The 27,002-nt window shown below is 38.8% G+C and overlaps 2 protein-coding genes across 2 annotated transcripts in view; both read right to left on the minus strand.

Moving 5' to 3' along the window:
* Positions 1-200: 200 nt before the first annotated feature.
* On the minus strand, positions 201-4,152 carry LOC104425176 (oxygen-dependent coproporphyrinogen-III oxidase, chloroplastic). The gene is made up of 8 exons (XM_010037783.3): positions 3,375-4,152; positions 2,756-2,831; positions 2,175-2,269; positions 1,544-1,627; positions 1,043-1,130; positions 817-941; positions 608-706; positions 201-507 (listed from the first exon to the last, which is right to left on the minus strand). The coding sequence occupies exons 1-8, from the start codon at positions 3,981-3,983 to the stop codon at positions 439-441; spliced, it is 1,245 nt and encodes a 414-aa protein (XP_010036085.1). The 5' UTR covers positions 3,984-4,152; the 3' UTR covers positions 201-438.
* Positions 4,153-5,965: 1,813 nt separating this feature from the next.
* Positions 5,966-27,002, minus strand: part of LOC104425177 — a 53,705-nt gene continuing 32,668 nt past the window's right edge. The window contains exons 21-44 of the mRNA XM_010037784.3: positions 24,908-26,481; positions 23,580-24,796; positions 22,471-22,599; positions 22,244-22,399; positions 21,040-21,654; positions 20,894-20,965; positions 20,307-20,771; positions 20,002-20,191; positions 19,148-19,916; positions 18,950-19,066; positions 17,074-17,347; positions 16,828-16,941; positions 16,648-16,731; positions 14,838-14,888; positions 14,602-14,754; positions 14,215-14,522; positions 13,810-14,139; positions 13,658-13,721; positions 12,226-12,372; positions 9,352-9,456; positions 9,170-9,280; positions 8,989-9,093; positions 7,091-7,160; positions 5,966-7,002 (exon numbers count right to left, since the gene is read on the minus strand). Coding sequence (XP_010036086.2) covers positions 6,302-7,002; positions 7,091-7,160; positions 8,989-9,093; positions 9,170-9,280; positions 9,352-9,456; positions 12,226-12,372; positions 13,658-13,721; positions 13,810-14,139; positions 14,215-14,522; positions 14,602-14,754; positions 14,838-14,888; positions 16,648-16,731; positions 16,828-16,941; positions 17,074-17,347; positions 18,950-19,066; positions 19,148-19,916; positions 20,002-20,191; positions 20,307-20,771; positions 20,894-20,965; positions 21,040-21,654; positions 22,244-22,399; positions 22,471-22,599; positions 23,580-24,796; positions 24,908-26,481 — 7,921 coding nt within the window. The 3' untranslated portion in view covers positions 5,966-6,301. The remainder of the gene's footprint in view (positions 7,003-7,090; positions 7,161-8,988; positions 9,094-9,169; positions 9,281-9,351; positions 9,457-12,225; positions 12,373-13,657; positions 13,722-13,809; positions 14,140-14,214; positions 14,523-14,601; positions 14,755-14,837; positions 14,889-16,647; positions 16,732-16,827; positions 16,942-17,073; positions 17,348-18,949; positions 19,067-19,147; positions 19,917-20,001; positions 20,192-20,306; positions 20,772-20,893; positions 20,966-21,039; positions 21,655-22,243; positions 22,400-22,470; positions 22,600-23,579; positions 24,797-24,907; positions 26,482-27,002) is intronic.

Consider the following 27,002-nt stretch of genomic DNA (forward strand, 5'->3'; position numbering starts at 1 on the left):
TGGGATTAAACAGGGAAGTCTGGATTTGCAATAAAGCAACCTCTCAAGTTCTACCGCGATGTCCTTGGCCGAAGGCGGATAAAGAAAAAGCAGTAAGTAGGGTATCTCTTTTGAGAATTACTCCATGATGCAACCAAACTCAACTGAAAATGGGAAATGAGAGAACTAGAGATGCCACAAGACCATCAACCATCACCAAAGAACCAGTAGAAATATCTCAAGTGCTTCCATTGAGCAATTATCATTCACCGCCGATTAACACAAGAGTACACAACAACGATTTACAAGAGATCCGCCGATATCTCCTACCTATAGCCAGTAAACAAATTCTGGGATGCGCCTACTAACTCAGCCATCAAGCAAAACAAACTGATGAAGAAGGAGAAATGGTAATGACTACACAGCAAATTAACACGCTTCAAGCTTTTCCAAGAATTACTAGAGCCATTCTTTTGGGTTTATGCAAGCATCTAGTAGCTTCCACTCCTCACTTCCTTCCTCTGGTTTCTGCACAGAAACAAAGGATATCCAGATTTGAGTTGATGGGTTCAAGAGAGTGTTTTCTGGATCCAAAATATATCCGCACAGACCAGTTAAAAAACCTTACATGGTCATACTCCCACCGAGCAGTTAATGGAAGAGAAACAAGGATACTCTCAATTCGCCCTCCTGTCTTCAGTCCAAATGTTGTGCCCCGATCATAAACCTACATTTTCAGAAAGGAAAATTTTTATGAGGCTTAGAGGGGAAGAACTGAAAACTTGTTAAATTTTATCAGCTTTGCTTTTCTGTTATGTTTTCTCCTTCATTTCATACCAGGTTAAATTCTACATAGCGTCCTCTACGCAGCTGTTGCCATGCCTTGTGCTCCTCTGTAAACGGTGTGTCTTTCCTCTTTTCTATGATTGGTATATAAGCAGGGATCACACTGTTGGCACATTCTGAAAGCGGGGTAAAAATTGTTACTCCGTCCAATGGAGACATTAAGAGAAATTCCACAGTGAAACCAAAAAAGCTTCCTTCCCACATTCAAGTGCATTACCAGTTGCAAAAGCAAGAAGCATCTCCTGATCATAGTCATTGAGATCATCAAAAAAGATTCCTCCGAGTCCTCTCCTTTCACCTCGGTGCTGCATATCAACAAATGTCAATTGAGATGGAGAAAAATTGAGACCACCTTTGACAACTGATCACCATAATATGCAACCCTGAGGACAATCAGGAGATATGAATATTCCTACAGAAGTAATGGTATCTAGCAAAAGAAAACCTTTAAACAAAGTCATGGTAAATGCGTATGACATTAAATAACTTTCTGTGCAGCATCAAGTACCCCAACCTATTTAATCAACTCCATTTAATGCAGGAATTCACTGAAGATCCCAGTATGGGAATGAATCCCTGCTGGATCAATTGAGAAGGGACTAAGAAGGTTAGACTTATATATGATACAGCTGAAGCTCAATGCACAAATAGGTGCCAGAATGTCAGAGAAGGCACAGAGTCACAAATTTAACAATGAGAAGCTTTGAGAAAAGTGTACCTTGATGTAAAAATAATCGTCACACCATTTCTTGAATCGAGGATAGAAGGAAGAATCGAATTTGTCACAAGCATTCTTTTGAACCTACAGAGAAAAATAAAAAAGGTCCTTTCAGCAAACTCATGATTGAAAAATTAAGCAGAAGTGAGTTTCTTTCTAGTAAGATCAAGTGGGACTATCTACCAAAACGACTTATTAGCAACTATAAGCACACCTATTTCATCGACACGACACATCAAGGTGACTACATCTATTGTGCAGGTGAAAACTTGAAGTCAGTATAAGTCGCAGTAGGAACACAATGGGGCAAACACTAAAAAGGAGATTCAGTGAGGGGAAGAAGTGTGTAGAAAAAAACTCTGGCTATGTACCAATGACTGAGCCACCTAAATCTGGTCAAGAATAAGTCAACACAGTGGTCAGTTTTCACAGTAAAGAGTTCTAGAAAATGCACTTCTTTTTTCATGCCACTTCTACCATGCCTATGTCAAACCAAGTTAGAGTATACAAACAAAGCAGTTACAGCCAGTCACTAGGCCTGGGCTTTCGTAAGACATAATCAGTCACTGAATTGCAAGCCATGCATAATATTTGGATTGAATAATTTGGCCAAGTTAAAAGAACAATCTACCGAATGAAAGTGCTTGACATCCTCCTCAAAGATGTAAGAAGGAGTAAGATCAGTTCCACCACCAAACCACCATTGTCTCGGAGCTCCAGGTGCATCTACAACAATACATTGGCCACTATTTACTAGATTTCAACTGCTAAAGCAAAAAAATGCACATGTATCAGGACATTTCTCAATCTATCCCGACAGAGATCCTAACAGCATAGTTATTCTCGATCAACAATTCTTTATTACCAGGACCTTCACAATATTCCAGCATGAGTTTCAATGAAGAAGTTCAATAGACATAAATATGTCAAGTTAGCAATTCTATGAAGCAAGTGATTGCAGCCACATTATGAAGGTAGTGAATGGCTTGTGTGAGAAATGTACTTTCCCACCGATTATGCCAACAGGCCATAGACATCAAAAGCTAAAACTGCTTTTCAGTTCTTAAACTGTGACAATGTGGAACTGCAGACCATAGAACAGTGAAGATATGCGAATGTCACATGTAAATCTCCACCTGGAAAAAAATTAAATCGGGATGCTGGAACAATAATGGAAAAGAGGACATTAAAAATCTAAGAAGAGGTTGGTACCTTTAGGAGCATCAGTCTCAAAATATCTATAGTTGAAGTGCAACGTTGGAGCAAAAGGATTCTTAGGATGTAAGACCTGAAACAAATGAAACAAAACAGTGAGCAAGTGATGGAGGGTATGGACATGGAAAAACCTCAGTAATTCCTCCACAACTCGAACAGTTTAATGATTGAACAACCTCATTCCAATAACCTTAAATCATTGAAACCGGGTTTTTTAGCAATACAAAGTCATTTCTGCAAATTGTTTTGGAAAGATACAATTCTCTAGTGAGCTGAAAAAGAAAGAGAATTTTTGCTGGTCGCAAAAAGCATTTTGTCTGCTATCAGCCTAATTCAAACTCGACCCATCATTTTTCCACTAGGCCCGTTTAACACAGCACAATGCATCCATCAGTTGACAACAGAACTCAACTTTCAACCGCTATAAGGAAATAACGACTTGAGAGTCTAAGACACCCGTATTCATCCTACATTTCACCACCACAAGTTTCTCTCATCATCAAGAACCAAAATCGACTTGATCAAAATTGGGGGAAAGAACCATAAACCAAGTCACCACAGCTGAAGAATCCCCATTTCTCAGAGTCATCATCAAAGTAAAACCAAATTCACTCACCGAGCTGATGCCAGCCGCGAAAAAGGGAACCGGACCAGGCTTGTGATCGGAAGCAGCGCCTTTCGCAGCCCTATAAGCCTCGGGCGGCATCACCCCGTACACCACCGAGACGTTCACCCCCGCCTTCTCCCAGACGGCGCCGTCCTGCAGCACCCTGCTGATCCCGCCGCCCCCGCCGGGCCTCGACCACACGTCCTCCTTGAACTTCCCTCCCCCGTCCGCCGCCTCGATCGCCTCGCACACCCGGTCCTGCGCGTCCCTGATCATCCTCTCGAACCTCGCCCTCACGGAGGACGGCGCCGCTGCGGCCGCCGCGGCCGCCGCGCCGTTTCCGCCGCCGTCCGCCTCGCGGAGGAACGTCTCGGGGCGCTCCGTCTCGGGGGTCTCCTTCTCGATCGAGACGGCGCAGCGGATCGGGGAACGTGGGGCGGCAATGCCGCCGGGTCGCCAGAAGGTCGTGGCGGGTATCGCGGGTTTGGCCCGGAGACCGAAGGCGAGCGAAAACGTCGGCGCTTTGGCTCGGTCGGAGGAAGGGGAGGGGGAGGCGATGGAGGAGAGGGAGGGAGAGGAGGCGGCGGCGGGGCAGGAGAGAGCGGCCATCGGTGGCATCTTCGCTTCCGCGAGCGGGACGGGCGACGGCGACGGCGATGGCGATGGCGATGGCGATGGTTGCTGCTTATAGCGATTGTGGAGATCTCATGGAGGCCGTTTTAGAGAGAGAGAGAGAGAGAGAGAGAGATGTGGAGATAAGGTGGAGGAGAAGCCCACTGGGTCGGGAAATACCGTTGGAGATTACTGGGCACGGGATGCAGAATCAGGTGAGGTGAGAGGTTTGACCGTTGACTTCTTCTGGGGGGTTTTGGCTTTTTGCTGCTTTGATTACCACCACCTAAGCCCACTGATTTATTGGGATTAAGGCTTGAATTAAATATTCAGCAGTGATTATAATATTGACAAGAAAAGGAAAAAAAGGAAAGAGGGCTTTCAATCGGTATTTAAGGCCCTGCATGTTTTCGTTTTTGAAAAGTGTTCTTGGAACAGATATTTTGTTTTTGTGTTTCCGGGAACAAAAAAAATGATAAAACGCGTTTGATTACGTTTTTATTTTTTTTATTTTTTTTTCTTCACAAAACACAAAAAGAACAGAAATGATAAACAAAAAAATTGTTTCTTGTTAGAAACGATTTTGAAGAAACGCTTCTTCTTCTCTCTCTCTCTTTTTCTTTCTTCTTTTTTTTCTTCTTTTTTCTTTTTCTTTTTTTCTTTGATCGGTCGTCGGCCTCGGCCGTCGAGGGCCGGCGACGTCGTCGAGGGTCGGCGACCTCACCGGAGCATTGCCGGCCCCCGGCGAGGCCGAGCTCACCCGGCCAAGGCGAGGCTCGGCCTCGCCCTCGCGCGAGTGGGCAAGCTCGGCTTGCCCAGATCAAGCAAGGCGAGCCTCGCCATGGCCGGGTGAGCTCAAGCTCGCCCAACCACGGCGAGGCTTGGCCTCGCGGGCCGACAAGCCTCGCCGTGGCCGAGCGCGAGGCTGAGCGACCCGCCGAAAGAAGAAACAATAAAAAAGAAAGGAAAAATGAAAAATAATATTAAAATATTAAAAAATTAAAAGAAACAAAAAAAGAATAAAATTTACGAAACGTGTTTCTATTCATTTTTATTCCCGGAACAAATTTACCAAACGCATCTTTCGGTAAAAAATTGTTCCCTGGAACAGAAACATTTTTTTTATTTCTATTCCCTGGAACAATTTTTGAATAGAAACGTTATCAAACGCGCCCTAAATAATTCTGCAGAATTCAAGTAAAGATCAGCTACCATCGGTGTACTTTAGCCTCGCACTGAAGTCCGTTTCATTTGATTACCCACGACATCTATAAGAATTATGGCTGATTCCAATGTTCTCTAGATGAAGTGAGATAGAAAACCCCCGCCAAAGCTTATGACTTTCGGTATCGTTCTCAAGACTTGGCGAATGAGCCTTTCGGATAATGTAAAGTAGAAACTTTAAAAGGAAAAATGATAAAAAAAAAAAAAAAATTTAAGCTTTGACCCAATGTATATACTCTCTGAATTTTAGTCAAGTGTACAATATCATTTTTAAATTTTAATTTGTTTAATACAATTCTTGAACTTTTGATATATATTTAAATTAATCCTCAAATTATATGAAAATATAAATATTGTCCATAAACTTAAATTAATTAAAAGATAATATTTGATATTTTCTTATAATTTAGAAATTAGTACAAACATTTATCAAAAGTTTATAGATCACATTGAACAAATTAAAAGTTCATGACCATTTTTATCATTTTCAAAATATAGGGGAGCTTTTCTCAATAAACCATTGATGGTTTCATAGTCAATTTCTAAATATACATGAAGTTTTCTCAACACTTGTTTTAACAACGTATTCACACAGAATAGATGTATTAATCTAGCAGGCCAATTTGCAAATATGACTTATATCCATGCATGTGGCAACAAAAGAGAATTAATTTAGTTGTAGTTTCCATTAAAGCATATTCTCGTCTAATAAGACGCATCACTTGGTTATTACAGATCTCGATTCCAACCAGCACGGATGAAAGTTTTGATTAATTCTATGCTTCATTTTAGTATATAAATGACCGTACATGATACACGAATTAATGAAATTGCTATAATTAACGTGTATGTACATTTGATGCCATCTTCTAGAAAGCAATTAATGTTGGAGAAACTATACTTGTGTCATATCTACGCTGTACATGATGATATTTACAAATGAAAGGTACACCTCCATTGTGGCACCAGGAATCCCTCTTCTACAGTCTGTATATACATTTGATCCTTCAGCCATATTGATTCTAATCTCCTTCCTTGCCTAAACCGCCATGTGGAGGAACTCATAGATATGATGCTATGATCCAGCATATTTTGCCCCGTTAGTAACCAGTTGACTTGCATTTGATATTACCTCGATGCACCACGGACCCGCCACCCCATCGTCGTTCTTTTCCATGTTCTATTACAGACTGCAAAATCTGTAATAGCTCTTCTGCACTTTTTCCAGGCGCCAGTTCCAAATCAGTCTGATATAGTGGAAGAGTTGGATTGCCACAGAGCACCCTCATTCCACTTCGCTTCGCCTGGTGCTGGTTTTGCCTCAAGAAAGCTTCTGAACCACATCCAACAACGTGCAAAATCCCATCATTTGCATTGACGTGGATCACACTGTCGAGAAAGATCTCGGATTCTATATCCCAGTCTGAATCAGCCTCAATGCCTTGAAAGTCAGGGTTAGCATAATCCCCTAAGCTAGGGCAGCTAACAAGAAGTATCAACCTTTCAGTCACGATAACAAATTTACCAGCTTGCTTAAGAGCCCTGCACATGACTAATGCTTCATCCTTGAATTTTAAGCCATCACCGGCTTCAGTGAGTACAGATGTTCCAATTGCTTCTTCCCAAGAATAGGGTCTCAGGGGAAATTCTTTGCTTAGAGGCCTCGGGAGACGGATCCTTCGACGTGTGCCAGTTTGGTAGTGCTTGCTTCTGTTTCTGATGCTCTGAGCCGTTCTCCCAGTTACTTCAAGAATACTAGCAGCCGGTCTTGCCACTAGTCCAGTAAGTCCTAATGCTGCCCCTGCAAAGGAGAATAGCAAACAATATCCATTAAGTAACATGGTTGGTGTCAATGTATTTTAACTAGCAATCTAAGCTCCTATTGTTACCTGATAGGACACCCGGAAGACCGTGCTTCTCTGCTCCTCGTATAGGGGATTGTAGAAGCCCAGTAAGCCCCTATAGCAATAAAGTTTGACCAATGGGTGTCAAAAAATGGACAAACAAATTACCGGGAAAGAAACAGTTTCCTAGGGGAAAAAACTACATGCAGCAAGACAATTTTCCAAGAAGCTATTTGAAGAAATCACTATTTTGATATAATGGACGATACCGCAGCCAAGACAGAGTTCCTAAAAAAAAGTTCTATCCAATTTCCCAGGGTAATAACTAGGCATTCTGGAGGTTTTACCTCTGTCTATGCAAAATGTAGCATATGAGACCAGAGAGAATTGACGCTTGAGGGAGGAATTTGGGTTTTATTGAGGCTGGTCAGAAAAGGAGGCAGAAACTTTGGCAAATATTTATCTGCTGATAATAAGGACAGTTTTTGGTACCTTACTCTATCCCACCAGTAGAACCAAATCAATGGAGAACACTCTGAAAATGGATTCCAAATCCTATTTGCATAAGTGCCACCCAAATCAAGGGAAGGATTTCAAGGAATTGCAACATAACAGGCCATTTTTTCGTAGATCTAACAGTTTAGTAGTTTAATATCGACATTGCCACCAAAATCAATAATGAGGCAAAGATACTTTAGTGGACTCATGGAACAAAGTAAAGAGAGGAATCGACACTGCAAAATGTTCCTCCACCATTAGAGATTTAGATGGAAAAACTCACTTATGGTTCTTTAGAAAAAGATGTCCCAACTTAGGCTCCATTCGTTTCGTAGAAAAATATGGCGTTTCCGGAAAAAAATTTCCAGGAAGCCATTTTCTAGGAAAATGTTATTATTTTCTGGCGTTCGGGTAAAACCTAAAAAAGAAGTGGAAAATATTTTCCGCTGTTCGGTAAGGAAAATCTTTTCCTCCATACACTTTTTTTCAATAACTTTATTATTATTTTATTTTTTTAAAATCGATTTTACATTATTTTTCATTAAAAAAATCAATTTTTAATTATTTTTATTTTAAAAAAATCGATTATTAGATTATTTTTCTTTTTCTTTTCTTTGTTTTCCTCTCCTTCTTCAGCCGGTCGCCCACCTCTAGTGAGCTCAGGTCAAGCTTGAGCCTCTCCTGATCAGCGAGCAAGACTCTAGCTCACCGATCTAGTAACGCCCAAGGCCAGCAAGCTCGGGGCTCGCCAACTCGTCAAGGCTCAAGGCCGATGAGCTCAGAGCTCGCCTGGTGAGTGGCGAGCTTGAGATCGCCGGAGTTGGACAAGCTCGAGGTCACTTGTGGTCAGCTGCTGGCCATCGCCTTGGTCAGTGACCGGCTGAAGAAGATGAGGAAAACAGAGAAAAGAAAAAAAAAAGAAAAGAAAGGAAAAAAAAAAAGTAATTCGAATTTTTTTAAAAAGAAAGAAGGGGGATTGTGGGGGTTTGAGATAAGAGAGAAAGTTAGGAAAACGTTTTTCACTTTTCAAAAGTGGAAAACATTTCCCCCATTTTGTAAGACTTTTTTTCCTAAAATGTTTTCTCCAAGCAATTCATTTTCCATGAAATAAATGCTAGAAAATCCGGAAAAGGTTTTTCTAGAAATTGTTTTCCGCAAAACGAACAGAGCCTTAAAAGAGAACAAAAAAAAAAAAGTCATAAGGGTGCAGCAGCCCTAGGAAGACATAAAATCCTCATGTAAAAAGAGAAAAACGAACTTCGAGAATTAAACGCTGGATAGGGTACAATAATGATGAGAGTTACATACTTCAAAACATGCACACTGAGAGAAGTCTTAGATGTTGTCACTGTCCTTGTTCTCACTCTCCAAGGAACTCATTTACAACTATGCACGTTCAGATGAAAAATATTGATCTGACACCAAGTGGATAGACAGCTGCATACCTCCAAAACTTCATTTATAACCCCTTCGCTATGTGAAATTGCACCCCTTTGTTGCTTCTCGATTCTAGAAAAAACTTGCTCATCAAACGTCAGTGCAACTATACCCTAAAACGAAAAAACAAGAAAAGTCAAGAGTTGTATGGGCATGAAATTTCTCAGAAGCCATTACTCATCAATCTACCTTTTGAGCAGCTCTACTGAACTGTGTGGCGGCATCAGTCAAGGCATAGACTGTGTTGCTTAATAGACTAGTTGTTCCTTGTGCCATACCTCTGACAAGTCCAGCAGGACTCTGTAGAAGCAAATTGTACTATTAAATACAATGATGGATAGTAAAACTTCAAATACAAGAACCCAATATACCTGATTAAGGTTCCTTGCAGGAACAGACAGGAAATCCCTGATGCCAAGCCCCAAGCTCCTGGCAAATCCCATGGGGTTACCTATAACACCAGCTGAACCGAGCACCTTCAAGGACATAAATTATAAGCAACATAAATTATAAGTAACAGAAAAGGCATATACATTAATGCCTTTTGCATTTCCATAGTACATAAAAGTATTTAAATATAATTCCGCATTCCCTCTAGATATTTGAAGGAATGCTGAAGCTTGTTAGAGATTTCTTCTCAACTATGTAGGTGCAGAGATTTGTTAGAATACTCATATATCAAACTGTTAAGTTACTTTATTAAGTTTCCTTTATTATCAGAGTTTTATTTCCTTTTTTACTTACATAAGGATATTATTGTTATATACAATTTATATTCAATATAAATACAATGGGTGTAGGGTTTCTGTGATTACAGAAAACCACAGCCCTCTCTTTCTTTCTTTTATGTTCTCTTTCTCCTCCTCTCTATTTCTTCTCTCTTCCTTCTTTCTCTCTTTCTACTTGCTGCGGGTTCTCTAATCAGTTTTGTGACATGGTATCGGAGCAGGTCTAATTACCTGATTACTTGATCCTATTGCTGGTTTGAGAGTCCCCTAGGGTTGGTGCACAGCCACCTAAAGCTGTAATTTTTATCGGTTTTCTCTTCAAGTTTTGATACATATGAGATCGGAAGATATCAAATCCATCAGGTTTGGTTTGTGAACATGGATTACAATACTTACTAATCAGCGGATTCAAGAATCGGAGTACTTTATTGATTATGGTTGACTGGTCTTGCTGGTTTCCATCAAGCATATAATTATTTGAATCGAGATTTCTGTGGTAGATATATTTATATTGAGATTATCATCATGAGTGATACTACTACGACTCCTCCTGCTGCTATTGCTGCTCTTGCTACTGTTATTGCTATTGCTGCTATTGCGGCTATTGCTGCTGCTATTACTTCTGCTGCTCCTACTACTACCGTTGCTTCTACTACTGTTGCTATTGCGGCTACTGCTACTACTACTACCGTTGTTGCTGCTACTGCTGCTACTACAACTACTACCGTTGCTGCTACTACTACCATTGCTGCTACCGCTGCTACTACTACCGCTGCTGCTACTATTGCTGCTACTGCCGCTCCTACTACTACCGTTGCTCCTACTACTGCTGCTATTGCTGCTATTGCGGCTACTACTACCGTTGTTGTTGCTACTGCTGCTACTACCACTACTATCGTTGCTGCTATTATTGCTGCTACTGCTACTGCTACTACTACCGTTGCTGCTGCTACTGCCGTTGCTACTGCTATTGCTACTACCTTTACCGCTACTACTGCGGTTGCTACTGTTGCTGCTACTGCTGCTGCTACTACTATCATTACTACTACTACTGCGACTACTACAACTACTACTACGATTGCTGATTGGGCTCTACTATCTATAGGAAGAAACAAACTAAGAGGCTGAATATCGTACTATGGCACATACTGTGGCCAAATTGTTGTGGTTGAAATCTTTCTCCAGGAGCTTGGATTTTCGATTAATCAACCTATTGATATGATGTGTGATAATCAAGCAGCTATTTATATTGCTAGGAATCATGTTTTTCAAGAGCGAACTAAGCATATGATGTGAAGCAGAAGCTGGTTGCTACTTTCTTACGTTGCCTCTAGAGATCAGTTTGCTGATATGTTTACCAAAGCATTATTTCGTCTTGCTTTTTTGTTGCTGGTTGTTCCAAGCTGGGCATAGGCGACCTATATGCTCCAGCTTGAGGGGGAGTGTTAAGTTACTTTATTAAGTTTCCTTTATTATCAGAGTTTTATTTCCTTTTTTACTTACATAAGGATATTATTGTTATATACAATTTATATTCAATATAAATACAATGGATGTAGGGTTTCTGTGATTACAGAAAATATAGCCCTCTCTTTCTTTCTTTTACGTTCTCTTTCTCCTCCTCTCTATTTCTTCTCTCTTCCTTCTTTCTCTTCTTTCTCTCTTTCTACTTGCTGCGGGTTCTCTAATCAGTTTTGTGACACAAACCACACTTTTGTCTTACAGCTAAAAGAGCAGCCGAAGTAATCTCACAGAATTTCACGGTACGAGAATAGAAAGTCATGAATTGAAACAATCCTCTTATTTGCCTCCCCTATTACCAATTCCAACAATTAATCTTATGCCAAATCAAAGCCGACATGCAAAGGGAAGTGTTAAAATATATTAAAAAATTAAATCATGTCTTTTTCTAACAACTTAAGCTTTAAAAATAGTTGTTTATCATCTCACAAAAATTTACATCCTTTTTTATTATGCACTAACTAAATGTAACAAGCAGACGATGCCCACCATATAATTAGTAATTAATGAAGGGGAGGGTAAAAAGAAAATTTTCACCAACGGATTTGCCAGTTGTTACACCACTCTGCCTGTTCCATAAGTCAAAAATGTGAAAGCAAACTCTTTATATTCCACAAGATTTTGCCAAATTATCCCCTAGATAATCTAGCAACAACCTGCATTTGCCCAAAATGTCATACAACAGAGAAGCTTTAAGACTCTTTTATTCATTTACACAACAGTACCTTGGAACATGACGTGGGTTTTAAGTTCTACAAACTTTCGTGAATTTCAGACTTGCAAAACATAAAAAGAAAACATGACAACCTTTCTTGAGATAGTAAAGAAATGCATAAGACAATGTCAATAAAATCAGATGGAGTAAAAAGAAACTAGAACACTATAAAATCTACAACTTGATAAATGCCAAATCGAATTGACCATAATAAAACTTCCTCGTTACCAGAATATGCTTCTAAGCATTATGACAATAATAAAAAAATATCAACCAATTACCTTATACATCTCATGCAGAAGTTGCCTTATGTAATGCCTCAGGAGGATCTCCTGAATGGACTCCCACCCAGCCATGTGATGTACTATTTTCAGCTCTCTGAGATATATTCTTGCCCCTTCAATATCAGCAAGAGCCATAAGGCTTCTCTGTAACCATTCATTGTCTTATGTCAGCAAAACCTTTAGGAGGGCATGAGTTAAAATATCAAATATATGCCACCAGGGAGGAAAACTCTGAAATTCAACATCCAATGATGCACTTAGGATGTAATGAGCCAGCCAGTGCAAATAACTGCTAGCTAAAAGAATTGAAACTATTGTTTTACCTCATGCAGAAGAGAGATCAAATTACTATTTTTTTTCTTGGTCACAGGGGAAGAACTGGTTAACATATGTCACATTCATTTAGATAATAAAAAGCAAAAGTCACCAGATATTATCTGCCAACACAGGACCATATATCCTGCATTTTTAGTACTTAAATCCAAGCGTTTCGCTTCAAATGTTTCTATTATAGTTATGGATATCTGACTTGCAGAGTTGACCAAGCCATTCTGATCTGCAGCTATAAGATGTCTACTTTCCACATGTTTGACCCAAAAAAGACAATCACGAATCACATGTACCCAGTGGAATTTAGCTATAAAAATTCAGTGGTAACTGATTAGAGTTCAAAATAATATAAAAAAGAACAGCGCAGCAGCTTGCTTCAAAAGTCCTGGCTCAAAAGAAGCTAATTAGGGAAATTCAAACAAACCCATTCAAATTGACATGATATTTTACCGTCCTACATTAATAATTAGATGGTTTGCCTATCCAACTACATTGAGTTAAAACCCTGCCTAAAAACTATCCAAAGATGACTGACCATAAACCCTGCCTAATAACTGTCCAGGGATGTGAAGTGCACCATAAAGATAGACAGTAAATCCTAGAAAATCTCAGATGACCCAAAGTCAGGTTCAACTTTTTAACAATTGATACCTCAAATTTTACAAATACTAATAAATCTTTTTTTATAGATATATGCACAGGATTCCAGATAAAACTCAAACCAGCACTTAGCAGTCTACAACTTCACCAGATATTGATAGTAAAAATAACAACTTTGATCAAGAAATAATGACCCCAGACAGAGCATATCCAGACATGCAAATAAGTAGTGTAGGCAATCTATCAGCATCAAAATAGCACAGAATCAATTAACTTTATGTGAAGCACAGACTATCCAAACAACCATAATGGTTAGCTAAACATGCATTTATCTAGAAACATGGAAAATCATGTATATGCGCACAGCATGAACAGACTCACACATGTCATATTTCTAGCTCAGGCACAGATAAAAAATCAAAGCATGCATCATGAGTCCAAGCAGGAATCCCTTGCATTAAAGCTGTTACAGCTAGCCAACATAAGATAAGCTACTCACATGCACAAGAGAATCTCCTGACATAGGAATCCCCATTCTGAGCATCCATGGGTCACTGGAAAAACTGCACCACCAAATTATATCACAACAGAACTCAGAAAGTGATGGCAATAACCCCCAAAAAAAGGAAAGCGAGGCAACCTGTCACCTACCTTAGAGTGAATTTAATAGCTCCTACATTGAACATTTCAACATATATTTTTCTCTGTCTTCTGGCCAACTGATAAATTTGCTGCCAAGGTGCTCCAACTGGAATTACTGAGGGAAATAATACACTGATTCTTTGATTTTTGTTTTGAGCACTACCGATAGGAATATGGGAGTGCGAGTTCCCTAACAGAGGGGTATCATGCAGAAGTGGTAGCAATGTCGGATCAGAAAAGGGCATTGCTCCATTCTGGAATCTCAAGTAAACAGATTTAACAAACTCAGACAAGCCCAAGACCACTTCCTGCTCAAGCTCAAGATGAAACTCTGCCACTCTGCCAGAGTATCCAATAAGTTCTTGATCTTGAAGATAAAAGAATAACAAAGAAACTGATGCTAGTGATTAATACCTTAGCGTTATATATTCAAATGAAATCAATGATATATCTTTCTTTCTCCACTTTGAAACAGCTACATGAATCACCGATTTGCAGGGGTGATCAGAGTGAAGTTGTAAATTCTCACTCTTCTGGGCACCATCATCGTGGTTAGACGAACTAATTCTGTATCCTCGATCGAAGGACAAGATGACAGGATAAGTGGCAGCGCGAACTTGGTTGTCTATTTGCAATGATAAGACCTTCAAAGAAACCTTCTGTTGATCCATGCTCTGAAGCAAATGAACCCTGATGCCCTTTGCACAGGCAAAAAGCAATTCCTACAAAGAAAATGAGAAGTGAAGGGACAGAAAACCACCACATAAATCATGCCATCTCAATAAGCTTCTTCATACATACCTGTGGCGAAGAGTTAATCAAAGAAATACCAATATAAGGTATATCAATTGAGACCTTTTCCTGGTACTCAGAAAAGGTTTCTTGTCTTTGCTCATGTTTCTGGTTCTCAATGGATGGATTTACATGGTAACTTGAATCGATAATGCGAAGAACCTGCAGTAGGGACACAAAAATAATGGTCTAACAAAATTAAGCAAAAAAGATCCATCATTAGTTGAATCATTGAGAATGTGCACCTTTGTTGCTCCCTCAGCTAGAGTACAAATGAGCAATATTCTCTCCGGTTTCTGAAGTCAAAGAAAACCTTAATGTGAGTCAAATACTCCAAAATAAGACCCAATCAGACAGCTCACATAGTGATTCTGCCAAATGTTATATAATTTCTTTTAATCTATATAACTCTAAAATAAACAACATGGATCACACGAATCAAGTACTAGCCCACACCCCCCCCCTCATTGAACCATCTAAAAGCAGTTCTTTATGCACTCGACACTTTCTACTGGCATTCTTTTCTTGTTCATTATACAGATGAGTCATATATTCCTTGCTTAATAAACAGAACCAACTTTTTGTCAATGTGCTTCTAGGACAGGGTTTACCTACACTAGCAAAATGACAAAAAAAAGGATAGAAATTTTAGTCACGCAAAAAAAAAACATCTTGAATGAGTACATGTTTTATGCCAGTGCATGCTTAACATCATGTCATGTTCATAGCATTGTCTGTCCACTCGAATTAATTTACCAATTTTGCAAGATATTCCACATCAAGCGGATACATCAGAAAAAAATATACTTGTGCAGAATTACACATATAAATTGATTTAAGTACTGCTATGGCATCCACCACTAGAGGCTTTATCTGCAATATCTTAAAATTTTGCACCTAATTGCACATTGATGTTATTTCAAGGTGTTACATGGCTGTGATGATAGGTGCACGAGTATGCGCTTGCATGAGACAAAAATTAAGTTTGGTCAATGTAAGATCTAAATAAAATCATTCAGAAAACTTCGTAAGTGACCCATATATTTTATGGGATTATACAAGGCTCCAAAATGCTAGCATGTGGTGCAATTTCATCCTACAAAAGACTACAATGGAAACCCTACCGTATTTACCTAATGGCTCATAAAGAAAAATGTAAGAGTGCATGAAAGGTGAGTGGACTTAAGAAGGATTAATGAGTTAAATGGCAATTAAGTTAAGGTTTTAGCCATGACATTATTCACTCTTCATTATTATTCATGACAAACGTGCAAGAAGAAGCAAAGGATAGGTAATGACCAAAGAAAGGAAAAATGGAAGAAACAAAGAAAAATGAGAAATATGAGGGTGAAGGAAACCAGGAAAGGATGAGCTAAATTCAGAGGCCCCATTTAGTTGAACTTTCCACTTTTATGCAGCAATACTCAAGTACATGAAGTTCTAAGGTGGTAGATGAAGCTACTATGAGGAATTAGATTCCATTTGAGGTAAATATCTTTCCAATGTTCATATGTGCATGCTTGATTGCCAGGTTTATGTGTTGCCTGCGTTGTACATGTTAGTATCAACAGGTTTATGTGTTACACAATTTTTATGCTAGCAAGGCCAAGTGTGCTCAATATGTCTATACTTCCTATGTTTGTAATACAGATTCGTGAGCTATTTGTGGTATTACTTTAGGTTGCACATTGTTTGGGAGAAACACTATTCACGTGGAAGTTTTCCCTAAATCCTTTCGACAGGAAGGTTAGGTAAAAGAATAGACCTGCTCTCGGGGTTCATTATTGATGAATCTCTGGTTTGGGTTATTACATTATCAGAATCATATCAAAGTCCCAATTCTTTTGCACCTTTATTTCTATTGCCAATTCTACCCAAGACTTATAGCAACTATCCCTCCTAAGAAACCAATCAGTGTTTCATATTTCATTTACATGCCAAACGAAAAATAAGACCCAACTTGGCAAAGATCAGAATAAATATTGGTCCCTCCAGTTAAAAAAAGGAACAGTAAGAAAGTTTTTTCTTTTGGTTTCCATCGGTAGAACATCAGACCTCAGAAGTTGCAGGCAAATGGACAGCCGTGCTCTCCCTTATATCATCAAGAGCATATGATCCTAGCACACGTTCCCCAGGTACCTTGAATATACAAACGAAAGTTGAGTATCAAACATCTTCAAAAAAAAAAAAAAACTTCTCTGAAAAAGTACAGCACACAGAAAAAACCAAGGGTACCTCAACTATAAGACGGCGTGGATAACAGGGTTCATCCCATGCATACGGGCAAGAATGGTAAGAAGGAATCGTAGTTTCAAAGCTTTCGCATTTCTGTTGATAAACACGTAATCGCTGGAGGAAAAGGAAAAAAATATATATAGTTAAGATTCTGACTTGGCAAAAACAATTTGCAGTGCACTCCAAAAAAAGAAAGAGATATTGATTTATTAATATAAGTTATATAATATTGAGACAATAACAAACCTCCTTCGAGAAATTCTCTATGCGATAAGGGATATAACCTGAATCATCATCCGACAACAAAATCAGGTGTGTCCCTGGATTTTTATGAAGACTAACAACAACATTGTCATCCCACATGGAGATATCAGCATTCTGCACTTCAACGCGTATCATATTTACTGCACCAGAGATATCGTTTCGCATTTTCACTTGGGTGTCACCTAAAATTTCTGGCAAGAAACTGCCAGACCATTGCCATCCAGGTTCATCATAACATATGCAAACCAGCAAGTCCCTGCAATAAGTAGCAAAAGCAAAAATAGATTTAGCTATTGCAATCATCAGCAAGCAAAGATTTTCTCATTGAGCAACCACTTATTCTGAAAACTTCAATTGTTAGAGAATGGTGCCAATTCCATGCTATATTAAATTTTAGGTTCTCCGAAAGCGTTAGTCAATTGTACCTCAGCCACTGGATACATGAGGTTCCTATGCACTAAAATGAATATTGCCTCGATCCGATGGCTAAAATGCACAAAGAGCAATGCTGCTAGAGCATGTAATGATGACTTCAATTTAACCCCACTCAGACAAGGAAGCTAGTAAGATGGCTAAACAACTCAAGTATGAGAAACACACATAGGGGTTAATGAATTATTGAAGTCCAAATCACATAAAGGATGGAAACTTACAAACAAATAAAATAAATGCAACAAAAAATGAACTTGAGACATCTTACTTGGAAACCATATAGAACCGGGAGATGACTAAACAAACGATTGAGCTACCTCAAGAAAGCTTCACCACATAATATCATATTTTAACCTCTCCAAGACCTTCATTTGCCTCTGCAATTACTATCAATTCCATAATTCCGTTCTAGGCCAAATCCCATCTTACACTAAGAGGGGAGCACAACAACATTCCAATACTATTCCATGTTCTCAACTACTAGCATAAGTTTTTGTGGTGTACACAAGAGAGAAATAACTAGCTACAGTTAGTATCAGCAAGGCAGTCCAACATTGGCTAAGAGACTGAAGAGACGGAAATCATTCTTCTAGCTGGATGATTAATTGCAGTAATGCATACACTGTCTGCTTGTAGCAATACTATTTCTTAAAATTCATATTAAAGCCAAAACTGTAACATTCTAGAGTGCAGCCTCCTATGGAGCTATTGCGTGCTTACTTTCAACCTATATGCAATACGGATTCTGCAAAAGCCCCATCTCTTTCCTGGTCCTCCCTATACCAGTGGCGAGATGATATCAATTTTCAATGATGAATTACATGATGACTGAAATTGAGATTGTAACTCAACATTATCACACGATGATGTAATTAGTATTATGTTGAGTGTATAATAATTTATTTAACTATAACACTATTTACAATTGATAATATAACTAATAATAATCATATTATCTATGCTTGATGGGTAATGCATCTATACACTACTATAATTTGATTATAGTATTTTACATTGTAATCATGTAATTAGGAATTTTGGATATATTATCCCTATTCCTTTGCTATTACAGTGCCAAACAAGGGAAAGCAATAGTTATTCCATCACTAAAACCAAATGGTGTAATAGCTATTACAGTCTGTACTACTAGAACCATGACACCTTATCTATTAGTGCAACCAAATGTGCCATAGATACTGTTACCAACTTCAGAGTGAAATAAGAACCGACGGAAGCACACAAGAACAATCTTTGGAATTTGACATCAGAGAAAAATGGCATTCATGCCACCCAATGTATGTCATAACAAATCCCCTATTCTGTGCAGCTGGCAATTTTGAGCACCACAAAACCAAGAATTAAATACAATTCAAGCATGAGGAAAAAACATAACTTTGTACAATTTAACTCAACATGGTCAGAATACCTTGCAGTATCTGCCCAGTGAAGATGAGAATGTTGCCCTTTGCCCAAATGGAAGATGAAGTCAGTTCCCTTTTGCTTATAGTACAACTCCTTGCTGCAAGCATTACTAATGACATATCTGCAAATAGAGAAGAGATGAACAAGCTAGCAGGATATAGTGCACATCCATGACCATTCCTTTTTCGTGAAGCTGCCATACCTGGGCTGAAAAGTGATGGCCCTTGTCTTCCCAGCAAATGGTTCAGAAAGAACTGATGAAGTTGCAGATATCACATATGCAGCATTTTGCAATGGTTGAGGAACAAGAACACTGGTGAATCCACTAGCAGGAACAAGAGGAAATGGATTTGACCATAAGTTGCTAGACAATTTTTCTTTGACATGTTTAGGCAGAGATCTACATAGCCTAACCATATTACTACCCAGACTTGAACTGGGGTGAGGGGAATATGCATACCCCTTTGCCTTCCCATGGCCATCATCTACAATATTCAAGTTACTGGAGCTTGAATGGTTGCTCCAATGTGTTCCCTTATTTGGATTGAACAGAGAGATTCTTCTTTGATTTTCCTTACCATCCTTTTCCTCAGTGGAATGTCCCGATTTGATCAGAGGTTTTCTGGCCATCTTCTTACCATCAGTAACCGTGTCATTCCAAGTTGGAAAAATAGAATTTTCTGAAGAGTCGTGCCAAAGGCAATCAGTTCGTGATGGTGGAGATTCTGAATCGTGATCATGATTACAAGATAAAAGGCTGAGGCCCTCCTTCTTGATATGAACTCGTTCTTGTTCAACCAACTCATAGCATGATGGAACAGTGAATAAACTTTCTTTCAGTTCATCAGCAGAGTTTGATATGCTGAGTGGAAAACCAACACAATTATAGATCAAATAGGGAACAAAGATAAAAAGCTCCCGGGCCCCAGAAAATGCGTCCAAGGTCTTCTCGACAGTAACATATATAGGACCTAATTTATTGAACAGAACATTAATAGCTTATTAATATACAATTATGTAAAAGCACTGCCGAAATATGCCATAGATATGAGTTACCATTGTTGATAAAAGGATCAAAAGTCAAGGTCTCTGATGCTGTAAATTTGGTTCCACTGAACTTGGCTAGGGTAGTGAATGATTCTGCATGAGAAAATCTTGAGACTGAAGGTTTAAATTCCTCCATATGAAATTCAATCCCTAGTTCATGTGAAGGGTCAACGTGATGGAAGTTTGTTTGCACCTGAAACTAAGAAATTAATAACTTTCTAGATGAAGCTTCAACAATATGCTGTCATCTATAGAGAAGAACAGAGCACTACATGCAACTTAAACATGTCAGTTTTAGTAGGTGGAATTCAAACCTCTGAAAGCAGTGCTGTGCGACTAACTCCTCCACTTTCAATGGTCAATGACACCACTTGTGGAAGATAATTGTGAACCACCAAAGGAGTACTCAAACTAAGCTGGTAAATGAAGTGTTTACTTGATTTACCAAGGCCAAGTAATAAATCCTCATCATGTTCCCCAGCAGGTTCCTTAGAAATATCTTTTAGAAGATCAGAAACCTTCTTTGGTTTCACAGATGGAGGCAAATAGATCTTCTTTAATGACAAACAACAGCGGAATGGATCACTACTTGGATGAGAAGGATAGCAAACAAAAGAACGAAGGGATCCAATCTTGCTTTCTAGGGAGAGAATATTTGGGAGATTATGAGGTTCACTCCATACATAAGAATTTCCCAAAGGTCGCCACCTTATACGACCAGCTTCAGCTAAGTGCAAAGGGAGTGGAAACTTCTGCCCAGGATAGATAGGATCCATAATCTGAAATAGTGGAACATAAAAGATAGATTAAATTATGGGAAGAAAATACAGATTGTACAGATTTTTTATTATTACGCAGATAAAAATCTTCTCCTTTATAGAAATGCGTCTAAGTTCCATACCTTTGGAGATACACCCAATGGAATGTCAAACCGCAACTCCAATGGCACAGAAGTTTCATTGTATAATATGACCTGAAATTTGTAATTATAAGAAGGAAGCAAATAATCAAACCCTTAAAAAAGTACACAAGCAATTTCTCACATACCGTTGAGTATAACCGAATCAACTTACTGAAGCGCTGTACTGAAACATCAAAGACAACTGGGACAATAAAACCTTCTCCCACATTAGTTTTAATGTCCTCTTCCAGATTTGCGTACCTTGGAATATCCACAGTTTTCTCAAGTTCTAATTTATTTGATGCCTTAGAAAAATCAACCTCAAAATAGCTAAATCCAACAAGATCCATGGAAATTGGCACAGAAGGAACAGAGGTTCCGTCAAGCTTGACTGAAATAAAGTGGTGAGCCACTCCACTTGATTGCTTCTCATTTAGTTGACCAGAAGAACGAGTGGGTCTAAAACGAAGCAACTGTTCCTCAGGAGTCTCATTACTATATATTGGGACAGAACTGCCAGATTGCAGAAGACTCCAACCCTTTGCTTCTTTGGCATCAAGCTTTACAGAATTTCCAGATCCTTGAAAAATACAATATGATAGGGGCAAAGAAGTTAAGTTCTGAAGAATATATGGAGCATATCTTCCTATAGAGGCATCTTCCATATAAGGAGAGTTCAAGAATGTCCGTGTTTCTGAGAGATCAGTTGGTTTCTTTTCATTCCAAGCATCCTTGATCATCTCAAGAGCCCTGCAAACAGACTGCAACAGACAACCGTAATAAACCAAGATGTTAATTACTCATGAAAACCATCAAGCCCAACCCTTGGAACATACTACAGCCCCAAGTGGCAAAGTTATACAGTATTCGGAAGAAGTACATAAGCTCCTGGCATCAAATTATTACTGAATTTGAGAGGATCAGAGAGCTCCCCATATGAAGAACAAAACATGCATCCCGTTGATTGAGGTAAGAACAGTTCCTACCATCTTAGCTACACTATTGCCACTGTCATTGACTGATTACCACACCATTTTGCATGTTTCAATTTTAGTCTCTTTCTGCAAGTAAAATGACCTTGTGTTCTTTTTCCTCTCTTTTTTTTTTTTTTTTTGGTAGCATTTTTAATTTTTTAAAATTAAAACTATATTCTTCACCTAAGAAAATATATCTCAATTAGTAATAAGAAATCAGCAACTAGTCTGAAGCTTCCCTCCTACACTAGATTTCCAACGGTTTAAGACATATCAGCAAATCGTACTTGAAGTAATACATTCTACTAAAGAGTTAATACACACTAGTGAAATGGAAAGAAATTTAACAACCACCCGAAATAAGATCATTGCATACCTCAAGAAAGGATTCTGTAAAGTTCAAGTTAAGCTGAGCGACAGAGTCAAGATGGATATCCGTGATGATGGAACTATTCAGAAGAATACTGATCTCACGTTTCCTACTAATGCTAATTTGAAACTTCCAAGGTTCAATGAATGGCTCCCACATGACCTGCAACGAATTTTTACCATATGTTCACTCAAAACTTTTTATGACAAGTTTGCATTTACTAAACTATTTACCTTGTGAATGTTGTTATAGTTGGCTTCAAGGTCGCTCACAATTGAGCACTCTACTGTAGTTCTACCCACATTAGCATGGAAGACCAAGTTCCTCATAAGAATTTCCAGGAGAGGTCCACTGCAACTCCACTGCATTAAATCAGAATGAGATTTAAGACTATAAATGAATCAGGAAAACCCTAGAGACACGTAATATGTGATTAAATATAATGAGAAAGCCGAAAAAAAAAACGATTCATAAGACACAACAATTATCTAAAACTTTTACTAATGGATTGTTAGAATATACAATATTAATCCACGCCTTCTAATTGCTAAAGCTTTTAGAATAGTTGACGGTGGTCCACAAAATCTCACATAATCTCAGAGCTGGAGGTCCTAAGTTCGAATATTTCCAGGCCCCATTTGCCTCCCAAATTAAATTTCCATACTTTTTAGTACTAGGCAAAAACGACTAGGCTAAGTGTGAGGGATAGTGTTATAATATTAAACAGTAAATCACGACTTCGAGCTTTTAGAACAATTGGCAATGGTCCCACAAAATTCTCACATGGATGAATGCAAATATGGCAATAACATTTACATCAATCATTGCAAGTATTATGAGGCAATAACTAAGCGTAGCCAGACATGAAGCTTCATCAGATCCTATTGCCATGTGAAACTATTTGAACCCATATGTGTTTGACAACAAAAGATCATGTACCTTAAGGTCATCTTCAACAGATCTCATCATGCCATTATGCCAGATTATGCAGATACTTGTAAATGCATCTGATTCTTACTGTTAAGGTTTACACATGTTTAATGCACTCTCAAAGCCAATCTAATCTCAACGGTATCGTTGCTTCTCTGGACTGTAATCCCTTTAATTGGTCGCAAATTCCCCTTTTTTCATTCTAATTGTGATGCCTCCAACTGAATGACATTCTCAATAAATATGTATCTGAGGCCATCATTGATTAAGTTTCTCCCTGGCAAGCATTTAGAGGGACCTGATAGCCAGATTCGGTGCAAAAACAGAATCATTCATCATTCCCATAATCAAACCTACAATAGATATACCAAGGAAACAGACAGTAAATACAAGTTCAGATTTTTCAACATACCCTTCCATCAGTCAGCAGTAGAGATACCTTCCGCACATGGAGCTTCCACTCAAAACAACCTATTGCAAACTGAGAAGATCCTCCATCAGGAATACTTAGGGCAACATCATGCCAAAAGTAGAATACTTGATGTGAAAGCACCAGATCTATATGGTCGCACTTAACATCTGCAGAGACATGTCTATTATCAGTCTCGCCACTAAGAATTTCTGCCTCAAGACCAATCTTAAAAATCTGGATGAATGGAGACGAGTGAAGGTCACCGTCTTCCATTATCTCAACGCTCAAGCTTATTTTCTCCACAACGGATCTCAAGTTGGAATTCCTCTCACTAATGAACAATTCAGTGCTTTTGCTTTTGATAGTGAGCACAGCGAATTTGCATTGTTTCTTCCCCAACATGGAAGACGACACATTATGATCCTCAGCAGGTCTGCATTCCAATTTCCCATACTTGCAGCAGAAATTGCACACATCGATGGGAAAATGAAATGCAACTCCGATGTTTTTTAATTTCACAATCAGGAAAAATGTGTCCTGCTTGATATTATCTGATACAACACAATCAGAAGAAGCCAAATTTGGAGGACTTTCAGGAACTATAAGCACTGTATTCTCAACAACATGAGGACCATCATCTGCATTTGCTAATGATGCTTTCCAATGATCTGCATCAGTCATTTCTCCAATAATAGAACTGATCGTGTCAACGACCTTCATCCACTTTGACAGCTCCAACCAAATATCAAGAGAAGGAAGAAAAATAGATAGTTCATCTTTGACCTGATCAAATCTGGAGTAAGTAATGCCAAGAACTAATGAAGCTGAATGAGAGGCAGTACATCTTGCTAAGATTACGTCACTATGTAAAGAGTACAAGACCATTGAAGAGAAGCTAAAGTTCAAGAATTCAGTTGTCTCATTTCTCAGTGATGCAGAGCACTTAAACTGCATCTCAGCCCTAGCCACTGGCTCCGAAAGGATTGAGTCTTTTGTTGAGTGATGAAACTTTGCTGACAATGAGTCAATAAAGAGCACAACTTCCGCTAACAGCGTGCTCGGGACTACAGGTAAGGAAGTGTTATATTTGTTTATGGATCTCCTTGACTGAAGAAACTGTAGTACATCTGAAGTGAAAAGCTTAGACTCATCTTGGACTGAAGACAACTGATTTATGACACTCAACAGTACATTGAATCCATCAATAAGCAAATTGTCTGTTCACATAGAAGGTAAAAACCATCAGTAAATTGAACAGACAAAAAGAGAGTGACATGCCAAATTCAGAAGACCTATAGAATGTTCACAAAAAGATAGAACCAGCTTACCATCGGCCATAAGTTCACATTTATATATCTTTCCCATGATGCACATAGAAGCATCAGAAGTCGAAACATTCTCCTGTGGTATTCTCAGCCATACATCAGCATCGAGTGTCTCGATCAAGGTGTGAGTACATTTCCGACCATGTTCATCTAGGCTTAACCTGCAATCTCCATCATCATTACATAACAAAACCGAAAGCGATAATTGCCGTCCAAACATATTTAAACAGTCACTTTCCTTTGAGATTTTGTGCTCTGGGATCAAACATTCAGAAGGAATGTCCTTCAGTAAACCATTCAGATATCTTCCATCCACAAAACTACAGTACAACTGTGGGATTTCAAATTTTAAAGATTGAGAGCCTCTCTCTCTCTCAATTAAAATTACTGTGGAGTCCAATATCTCGAATTTACACACAAGTGTACTCTCACTTTCTGCACACTGTTCGCCACTATTTTCAAGATTGAGCTGCTTACTTGAATATGAAGTCCACTCAGGCAATAAAAAGTAACCAATTATTATGGCCAAATATTCAGGAGGTAGAATGCAGCACACATGCTGAATGCCAATGCTCACTTCAAGTTGGGAGCTTAAACGAGAGTTTCCTTTCTTCACACGCACATTTAAAACAGGAGAATGATTCTCAGAAGAGGAACCCCACAAAAATTCATTTAACCTTTGACTCCACCATGATGATGTGAGAACCAATTCCTCAGCTGAACACAGGATATCCATGGAATCTTCAGAGAGGACAATTGCCGAGTTAACTGTAGATAGTGAAACCGTCCCAACAATGCATGACGAATCATGAAAATGCACTTTAACACCACAGAGGTTCAGATTAAGGACAAACTGATCAGTAGAGGATTCAGCAAGTAGAGAACGAGCATCCAGACCACGCAGGGACTTCAATGATGATGTAAGACTAATGTTGGATCTCTTTCTTGGTATGGACTTAGGATTTCTTGATTTTCTAGTTCTTATAGAGAAATTATTCCGCCAATCAGCAACATCATAGAGAAGAGAATTCTCAAGGCTACCCAGATAACCAGAAGGATGGATGGTGACAAATGGAAAGTGACTTAACATAATGCTGGTATGATCAGGGCATCCAGCTTCAATGAAGTTCGAAAAACCAAACCTTTGACTCCCAGAACCAGGTGGTGCTATTGAAACTCTTTTATCCTCAATGAGGGGAGACAAGATTTCAGTGTTATTAGACATACCATACCCAGATAGTCTGTCAAAAAATTCTTCCATCATAGCAAATATGAAAGGGTGACAATGCAGATCACCATTATTCAAGTGTATGAAAAAATTATGGAAACCAGTGGTTTCCTTTCTAGAAGCTTCATAATCTAAAGAAAAACGAAAATCGGCAGATGTGACTGTACTGTCGTCGATTTTGTCCATGTTGCTGGCCCCAATACCGAAACCCTGTTGACGAGCACCGGTAGCAGACATACCGCCAAATGAGCAGACAGTGTGGCTTTTTCTTTCATCCCTCAATGAATAAAGAACAATGTTCAAAGCATTCGCACAAATCTGACACTTCAAATTCTCTGTACAATCATACCTGTCGAAAATTGCATGAACTTAGCTTTCCTAAAAGATAAAAAGGAAAAATTCTGGCCAGCAAAACAATCAAATAGCATTCTCAATTTTATGAGACCCTGGGGGTTCTATTCTCAGGTTTACAATCAGAATAAAACAGAGAACATAGCCACCCTACAATGGGTATCTAATTCCATATCACCATTTTTAACTCAAAGTACATTGCCTTCAATTCTTTTCTTTTGATCAACTATAGCTATAAAGAGAACTATGAAAACAGTTACTTATGATAATAAAGGAAAAGCTATGCACAGATTCCTACACCTATGTTTTTTCATTCACCCTTATTTTGGGGAAAATTCCAGAAATTTTTACTTTCCACAATCTGTATAAAGCAACACAATTCATGGAAGAGGCATCAAGGGGATGAAACCTCTTTATTTATGAACGAAACTTTCTCCAAGTAAAGAAACAAGCCTTAACAATAAAAAGGCTGTTGCGGCACACTAGGAGTATATAAGAACCAAAAAAAAAGTCAAAAAC

This window comes from Eucalyptus grandis, chromosome 11, assembly GCF_016545825.1.
Source record: "Eucalyptus grandis isolate ANBG69807.140 chromosome 11, ASM1654582v1, whole genome shotgun sequence".
Taxonomy (NCBI): domain Eukaryota; kingdom Viridiplantae; phylum Streptophyta; class Magnoliopsida; order Myrtales; family Myrtaceae; genus Eucalyptus; species Eucalyptus grandis.